Genomic DNA, 8,756 nt, shown 5'->3' with positions numbered 1-8,756 from the left:
GTGGTTTGTGGGGACCCTGTGGATTTTGGGGACCCTGTGGTTTGTGCAGACCCTGTGGATTGTGGGGACCCTGTGGATTGTGGGGACACTAGATTGTGGGGACCCTGTGGTTTGTGGGGACCCTGTGGAGACAATGGACTGTGGGGACACCGTGGACTGTGGGGACCCTGTGGTTTGTGGGGACCCTGTGGACTGTGGAGACCCTGTGGACTGTGGGGACCCTGTGGTTTGTGCAGACCCTGTGGATTGTGGGGACCCTGTGGATTGTGCGGACACTGTGTTGGTAAAACTCGTGATTTTCTTCTCTTCTTCATTGGTTTCACTTCAATTTAGTGAGACGTCCAGGAACCAGTGGTGTGACATCACTTCCTGTTTTCCTCCTCTGACTTCTCTAATCCTTCACTTCCTCTTTCTGTCCAGAAGAACTCAGTTGATATTTTAAACCTGTTTCAGTAATAAATGTATTCTTATTATTATTATTACATGAATGTGTTTATTCTGCTGGTCGTTTAATCTGTAATAATAATCATTGATTATTGATCATCATAATCTACAGATACACTAAACAATACTACCTGCTGGATATGTTAATGAGGTGTAGCTGTGACGTGATTGGTGGATTCAGATAAATGTCAGAGAGGGTGGAGCCAAAAACAGGAAGTGACAGAAACAATTTCTTAAAAAACACAGAAGAAGAGAAAAGGACCCACAGAGAGAGAGAGACAGGTCCTATAGTTTAATCAGACAGACAGTTAAGGTGAGTAAACTCTGTGTGTAGTAGTAGTCAGTATGTACTGTGTGTATGTGTGTACAAATACTCGGTGTGTGTATTAATACTCAGTATGCACGTGCGTGTGTTTATATTAGTATTCTGAGTGTGTACTAACACTGAAGTGTGTACCAATTCTCAGTATGTGTGTATTAATTCTGTGTGTGTGTGTACTAGTACTCAGTGTGTGTACTAGTATTCACAGTGTGTACTAGTATTCACAGGGTGTACTAATACTCAGTGATGGACACCGTGTGTGAGGACGACCTCTGCTGGCTCCAGCTGGATGATTTCAGGATGTTACTCATCAAAACCATCGAACCTTCAAGAATCACTCCGTACCTCAGACAGTGTCAGGTACTCCTGCTCCTCCTCCTCCTCCTCTTGCTCTTGCTCTTCTTCCTCCTCCTCCTGCTTCTCCTCCTCCCCTTGTTAAATCCTCCTGGTGTTGATTGGTTGTCTCTGATCAGGTGGTCAATGCTGAGGATGAGGAGCAGCTCTTTAACGACCCGACCCTCGTCATCAGGAGGAGAAAAGTTGGTAAGAAACAGATGAATGAATGGGAGGTCCTCTCCTGGTCCTCACCCTATCAGGTCCTCTTGAGTCTCCTGGTCCTATCAGGTCCTCTTGAGTCTTCTGGTCCTATCAGGTCCTCTTGAGTCTCCTGGTCCTGGTCCTATCATGTCCTCTCTGAGTCTCCTGGTTCTATCATGTCCTCTCTCAGTCTCCTGGTCCTGGTCCTATCAGGTCCTCTTGTCTGTGTGTCCTAGGAGCCCTGCTGGACATCCTCCAGAGGACGGGGGTGAAAGGCTACACGGCCTTCCTGGAGAGCCTGGAGCTGGATTATCCTCAACTGTACAGCCGCATCACGGGGAAGGAGCCCAACAAGACCTTCAGCATCCTCATCGGTCTGTTCACCTGTCTGTGTGTTCACCTGTCTGTCTGTTCACCTGTCTGTGTGTACACCTGTCTGTGTGTACACCTGTCTGTCTGTACACCTGTCTGTCTGTACACCTGTCTGTCTGTACACCTGTCTGTGTCTTCACCTGTCTGTGTCTTCACCTGTCTGTCTGTTCACCTGTCTGTGTGTACACCTGTCTGTGTGTACACCTGTCTGTCTGTTCACCTGTCTGTCTGTACACCTGTCTGTGTGTTCACCTGTCTGTGTCTTCACCTGTCTGTGTGTACACCTGTCTGTGTGTTCACCTGTCTGTCTGTTCACCTGTCTGTGTCTTAACCTGTCTGTGTGTACACCTGTCTGTGTGTACACCTGTCTGTGTGTACAGCTGTCTGTGTCTTCACCTGTCTGTGTCTTCACCTGTCTGTCTCTTCACCTGTCTGTGTGTTCACCTGTCTGTGTGTTCACCTGTCTGTGTCTTCACCTGTCTGTCTGCTCACCTGTCTGTCTGCTCACCTGTCTGTCTGCTCACCTGTCTGTCTGTTCACCTGTCTGTGTGTTCACCTTTCTGTGTCTTCACCTGTCTGTCTGCTCACCTGTCTGTCTGTTCACCTGTCTGTGTGTTCACCTGTCTGTCTGCTCACCTGTCTGTGTGTTCACCTGTCTGTCTGCTCACCTGTCTGTCTGTACACCTGTCTGCTTACCTGTCTCTCTCTCTGCAGACACAGCAGGTGAATCCGGTCTGACTCAGTTCCTGATGTCGGAGCTCAGTCGCCTCCAGAGGGCGCTGCAGGACGAGAGGAGGCGTCGCCAGCAGGCCTGCTCCGTTGCTAAGGAACAGGTGGGCTGGTTGCTAAGGAAGAGTAAGAACCGTAGACCTCAGGGTTCTGCCGACAGGTGACTCTGTAACGGTTCCGTCTCAGGAGGTGTGGTCTCGACAGCAGCAGCTGAAGGACCGCGAGCTGAGGAAGCTGACTGAGCGCGTGCAGAAGGTTCGAGAGGAGCGAGAGCGTCTGAGCGAGGAGGTGAGGCAGCTCCGAGACCACAACTACAGTCTGATGGCCGACGTCAACACTCTGGGACAAGAGAAGAGCAGCGCCCTGCTGGCCAACAGAGACCTGCAGATAGAGGTCAGCTCACCTCTAACCCCCCCATGGACCACTACACAGAGCTGCAGACTGCTCTGACCACTTCTACTCTTTGTGTGTGTTTGTGTGTCTGCAGGTGGAACGTCTGAAACACAACGTGCAGCGAGCTGAGAGTCAAAGTCGACTACTGAGACGACGAACACTAAGACCGCTGCAGGAGGTAAACCCTCACTTCAACTGCTTCCAGTGCTGACGCTTCTACTGATGCTTCTAGTAACGCTTCTACTGACGCTTCTACTGACGCTTTTACTGACGCTTCTACTGACGCTTCTACTGACGCTTCTACTGACAATTCTACTGACGCCTCTGCTGACGCCTCTGCTGACGCTTCTACTGACGCTTCTACTGACGCTTCTACTGACGCTTCTACTGACGCTTCTAGTGACGCTTCTAGTTATACTTCTACTGACACATCTACTGACACTTCTACTGACACTTCTTCTGACACTTCTACTGACACTTCTAGTTATACTTCTACTGACACTTCTAGTGACGCTTCTTCTGACACTTCTACTGATGCTTCTCGTGATGCTTCTAGTTACACTTCTACTGGCACCTTTACTGACGCTTCCAGTGACGATTCTACTGACACTTCGAGTGACGCTTCTAATGTCTTTCTACTGATACTTCTACTGATGCTTCCAGTGACGATTCTACTGACACTTCGAGTGACGCTTCTAATGTCTTTCTACTGATACTTCTACTGATGCTTCCAGTGACGATTCTACTGACACTTCTACTGACGCTTCTAATGACGATTCTACTGACGATTCTACTGACACTTCTACTGACACTTCTACTGACGATTCTACTGACGATTCTACTGACACTTCTACTGACACTTCTACTGACGATTCTACTGACGATTCTACTGACACTTTTACTGACACTTCTACTGACACTTTTACTGACTCTTTTTCTACCCCCCCGAACGATGTCAGATGTCGTGTTCTCCTTTATTTGTGAGGTCACTCTGATGTTTGATTAAAATGTTAAAATGTGTTTTCAGAGCAGGAGTCTGGCTCCGCCCACCGAGACCTTCTTCCACCCAAACAGAACGGAGCAGAAGGCGGAGAATCAGGGGGAGAAACAGGAAGAGAAAAAAGAGGAGAAACAGGAGGAGAAAAAGGAGGAGAAGCAGAAGGCGACGCAGGAGAAGGAGGGTCCAGCTCCTCTTCAGCTGAACCTCCTCGATACAGTGTTAAGACTGAGGAGACAACTCCACAGAGCAGAGGAGCAGAGAGCCAGGGTGAGGAAGAGGGAAGAGGAGGAAGAGGAGAAGGAGGACGAGGAACTCACAGGATTTGTTTGTTTTCAGAGTCTGGAGGAGAAGGAGGAACTGGAACTGCTGTTCGCTCAGCTGAAGGGAGACGTCAGGATGTACCGTCAACGAAACAAACAAACCCTCAGACAGCTGGAGGAGGTGATCAGAGAGAGAGACAAGGTGAGGAGGAGGTGATCAGAGAGAGAGACAAGGTGAGGAGGAGGTGATCAGAGGGAGAGACGAGGAGAGGAGGAGGTGATCAGAGAGAGACACGGTGAGGAGGAGGAGAGGAGGAGGTGATCAGAGAGAGAGACAAGGTGAGGAGGAGGTGATCAGAGGGAGAGACGAGGTGAGGAGGAGGTGATCAGAGGGAGAGACAAGGAGAGGAGGAGGTAATCAGAGAGAGAGACAAGGTGAGGAGGATGATGATGATGACGTCATGAATTTGAACCCTCTGATTGGTCTTTCAGGCTCTGTCATCACGGGCGGAGCAGCATGAGGAGGCGCGGCTGCTCCTGCAGGAGAAGGACCAGTACAGGGAGCAGGTCAGACAGCTCACTGAGCAATCTGATAGGCTGGAGCTCCTCCTGCTGAGGTCACAGGGGGAGGAGCTACAGCTGAGGACACGCCTCCGCAGACTCACCAGCAACACTCACCAGGTGAGGAGGAGGAGGTGATGTAATGATGATGTAATGATGATGTAATGATGTCGGCTCTGTCCCGCTCAGGGTGAGAAGAGTGTGAGTAGCGAGGAGGAGGAAGAGGAGCCCACTGAGAACCCCGCTAAAGGTGAGAGTCACGTGACCTGCTATCGCTTTAAATCACGTCATGTGACCTGGTCTCATGTGTCATGTGACCTGTGGGATCAGGTAGCGTTGAGGAGGTGCAGAGTGGGACGTCTGGGGAGAACGAGGAGGCGTCAGCGCTGCAGCAACAAGACTCGACTATGGGAGGAGCTACAGAGTCTGAACAGAGGCCCAGCACTGCTGCATCATGGGTAATTGTGTATCAAGTGCATCCTAGGAAGTCCTCCAGCAGTCTAGGCCTATAGCAGCATATCAAACTGTAAACCTGAGCCAGCCCCAACTATAGACCTGAGTCAGCCCTAACTATAGACCTGAGCCAGCCCTAACTATAAACCTGAGCCAGCCCTAACTATAAACCTGAACCAGCCCTAACTATAGACCTGAACCAGCCCTAACTATAAACCTGAACCAGCCCTAACTATAGACCTGAGCCAGCCCTAACTATAAACCTGAGCCAGCCCTAACTATAAACCTGAACCAGCCCTAACTATAGACCTGAACCAGCCCTAACTATAGACCTGAACCAGCCCTAACTATAAACCTGAGCCAGCCCCAACTATAAACCTGAGCCAGCCCCAACTATAAACCTGAGCCAGCCCCAACTATAAACCTGAGCCAGCCCCAACTATAAACCTGAGCCAGCCCCAACTATAAACCTGAGCCAGCCCTAACTATAGACCTGAGTCAGCCCCAACTATAAACCTGAGCCAGCCCTAACTATAGACCTGAGCCAGCCCTAACTATAAACCTGAACCAGCCCTAACTATCGACCTGAGCCAGCCCTAACTATCGACCTGAGCCAGCCCTAACTATCGACCTGAGCCAGCCCTAACTATCGACCTGAGCCAGCCCTAACTATAAACCTGAACCAGCCCTAACTATAGACCTGAGCCAGCCCTAACTATAAACCTAAACCAGCCCTAACTATAGACCTGAGTCAGCCCTAACTATAGACCTGAGTCAGCCCTAACTATAGACCTGAGTCAGCCCTAACTATAGACCTGAGTCAGCCCTAACTATCGACCTGAGCCAGCCCTAACTATAAACCTGAACCAGCCCTAACTATCGACCTGAGCCAGCCCTAACTATAGACCTGAGCCAGCCCTAACTATCGACCTGAGCCAGCCCTAACTATAGACCTGAGCCAGCCCTAACTATCGACCTGAGTCAGCCCTAACTATAGACCTGAGCCAGCCCTAACTATAGACCTGAGTCAGCCCTAACTATAGACCTGAGCCAGCCCTAACTATAAACCTGAACCAGCCCTAACTATCGACCTGAGCCAGCCCTAACTATAGACCTGAGCCAGCCCTAACTATCGACCTGAGCCAGCCCTAACTATCGACCTGAGCCAGCCCTAACTATCGACCTGAGTCAGCCCTAACTATAGACCTGAGTCAGCCCTAACTATAGGCCTGAGTCAGCCCTAACTATAGACCTGAGTCAGCCCTAACTATCGACCTGAGCCAGCCCTAACTATAAACCTGAACCAGCCCTAACTATCGACCTGAGCCAGCCCTAACTATAGACCTGAGCCAGCCCTAACTATCGACCTGAGCCAGCCCTAACTATCGACCTGAGCCAGCCCTAACTATCGACCTGAGTCAGCCCTAACTATAGACCTGAGCCAGCCCTAACTATAAACCTGAGCCAGCCCTAACTATAGACCTGAGCCAGCCCTAACTATAGACCTGAACCAGCCCTAACTATAAACCTGAGCCAGCCCTAACTATAGACCTGAGCCAGCCCTAACTATAGACCTGAGTCAGCCCTAACTATAGACCTGAGCCAGCCCTAACTATAAACCTGAGCCAGCCCTAACTATAGACCTGAACCAGCCCTAACTATAAACCTGAGCCAGCCCTAACTATAGACCTGAACCAGCCCTAACTATAGACCTGAACCAGCCCTAACTATAAACCTGAGCCAGCCCCAACTATAAACCTGAGCCAGCCCCAACTATAAACCTGAGCCAGCCCTAACTATAGACCTGAACCAGCCCCAACCATAGACCTGAGCCAGCCCCAACTATAAACCTGAGCCAGCCCCAACTATAAACCTGAGCCAGCCCCAACTATAAACCTGAGCCAGCCCCAACTATAAACCTGAGCCAGCCCCAACTATAAACCTGAGCCAGCCCCAACTATAAACCTGAGCCAGCCCCAACTATAAACCTGAGCCAGCCCTAACTATAAACCTGAGCCAGCCCTAACTATAGACCTGAGTCAGCCCCAACTATAAACCTGAGCCAGCCCTAACTATAGACCTGAGCCAGCCCTAACTATAAACCTGAACCAGCCCTAACTATCGACCTGAGCCAGCCCTAACTATCGACCTGAGCCAGCCCTAACTATAGACCTGAGTCAGCCCTAACTATAGACCTGAGTCAGCCCTAACTATAGACCTGAGCCAGCCCTAACTATCGACCTGAGCCAGCCCTAACTATAAACCTGAACCAGCCCTAACTATAGACCTGAGCCAGCCCTAACTATAAACCTAAACCAGCCCTAACTATAGACCTGAGTCAGCCCTAACTATAGACCTGAGTCAGCCCTAACTATCGACCTGAGCCAGCCCTAACTATAAACCTGAACCAGCCCTAACTATCGACCTGAGCCAGCCCTAACTATAGACCTGAGCCAGCCCTAACTATCGACCTGAGCCAGCCCTAACTATAGACCTGAGTCAGCCCTAACTATCGACCTGAGCCAGCCCTAACTATCGACCTGAGCCAGCCCTAACTATAGACCTGAGTCAGCCCTAACTATAGACCTGAGCCAGCCCTAACTATAGACCTGAACCAACCCTAACTATACACCTGAACCAACCCTAACTATAAACCTGAACCAACCCTAACTATAAACCTGAACCAGTCCTAACTATAAACCTGAACCGACATTAATTCTATTCTAGATTTTACAGGGAGCCAGTGACCATAATAATCTGTCTGTCTGTGTGTCTGTCTGCAGGACGAGGAGACAGACTGTCTCTCCTCCAGGAGTCGTTCTAACTTCTTTTACAGAAGGTCAGACTCTAAACTTTCTATGAAACATTCTTGTTGCTTCGTTGTCGTGACGTCTGAGTTGAGTTTGTTGTTTCCATGACAACAGGAAGCGAGCTGTCAGGTCAAAGGTCATCTGTAAGGAGTACACAGCCGGTAACCATGACGACAGCAGCGGTAGTGACATCACCGACTCTGACTGAAGACGAGCTGCCTTCAAAATAAGAGCCTCAAAGTTTTTATTTCTGTTCTCATCAGTTTGAACAGAATGAATTAAAGAAATATAAAATAAACGTTTATAATCTCTTTGTTACTAAAGTCAATAAAAACGTAGATGTTGTTTATTTTAGTGTCTTTTTTATTTCAAACATTTCATCTATTTTATCTCTTTTCTCATTTATTAGCAATTTAAAAATATAATAAATAAAATATAAGTCAAAATGAATTCGAGCGAAATATGATTATAAATAAGATAAGAAACTAAATCTCTGTTTACGGTTTATATTCTGGTCTGTTGAGTCACTCTGAGTGAGGATGAAGAGGTGAAAGTCTACTTCCAGGATTAGACCCGTATCTGTCCACGTGGGGGGTCCCGACCCTCAGTTTAAGAACCTCCTGGGGCACATCCCAAGTCTCTTAACTGCATCCCCGTTTCCTTCACTTGCGTCCTTTCCTTGCGTCCTAGTCCCTCCCACCAGGGACGCATGGAGGAAAGCATGCGAGGAGAGAAGCGCCGTCTGTTTGTGATGACGGAGGATCAGCTGATCACAGCGGGAGAAGTTACTGTGATTATATCTCCATCATTTAGTGCAGAGTGAGATAAAGAGTCTCGATGAAGAGCTCATGAGCACAAACACAGGAATCCTTCAC

The 8,756-nt window shown here is 49.1% G+C and overlaps 1 protein-coding gene across 3 annotated transcripts; it reads left to right on the top strand.

Annotated features, from left to right (window-relative positions):
• Positions 1-652: 652 nt before the first annotated feature.
• card9 (caspase recruitment domain family, member 9) lies at positions 653-8,226 on the top strand. Of its 3 annotated transcripts, XM_076082469.1 has the most exons (14): positions 653-757; positions 947-1,126; positions 1,240-1,309; positions 1,540-1,677; positions 2,390-2,508; positions 2,591-2,797; positions 2,892-2,975; positions 3,825-4,064; positions 4,134-4,259; positions 4,550-4,738; positions 4,808-4,868; positions 4,949-5,076; positions 7,855-7,910; positions 7,996-8,226. In XM_076082469.1, the coding sequence occupies exons 2-14, from the start codon at positions 1,013-1,015 to the stop codon at positions 8,087-8,089; spliced, it is 1,626 nt and encodes a 541-aa protein (XP_075938584.1). In that variant the 5' UTR covers positions 653-757; positions 947-1,012; the 3' UTR covers positions 8,090-8,226. The 3 variants fall into 3 exon arrangements, with proteins under 3 accessions (XP_075938584.1, XP_075938582.1, XP_075938583.1); XM_076082467.1 differs by having other exon boundaries at positions 3,825-4,259; XM_076082468.1 differs by having other exon boundaries at positions 674-757; positions 1,011-1,126; positions 3,825-4,259.
• The last annotated feature ends 530 nt before the right edge of the window (positions 8,227-8,756 follow it).

The sequence above is a fragment of the Anarhichas minor genome, unplaced genomic scaffold, assembly GCF_050575085.1.
Source record: "Anarhichas minor isolate MPS153535 unplaced genomic scaffold, ASM5057508v1 ptg000095l, whole genome shotgun sequence".
Classification (NCBI taxonomy): domain Eukaryota; kingdom Metazoa; phylum Chordata; class Actinopteri; order Perciformes; family Anarhichadidae; genus Anarhichas; species Anarhichas minor.
This window is presented reverse-complemented; position numbering and strand designations above follow the sequence as displayed.

Bases quoted from the DNA above. Each gene is read 5' to 3' on its own strand.
- card9 (XM_076082467.1), top strand. From the start codon at position 1,013: ATGGACACCGTGTGTGAGGACGACCTCTGCTGGCTCCAGCTGGATGAT. The intron at 1,310-1,539 runs GTAAGAAACAGA...TGTGTGTCCTAG, and splicing joins CATCAGGAGGAGAAAAGTTG to GAGCCCTGCTGGACATCCTC. The intron at 5,077-7,854 runs GTAATTGTGTAT...GTCTGTCTGCAG, and splicing joins CCAGCACTGCTGCATCATGG to GACGAGGAGACAGACTGTCT.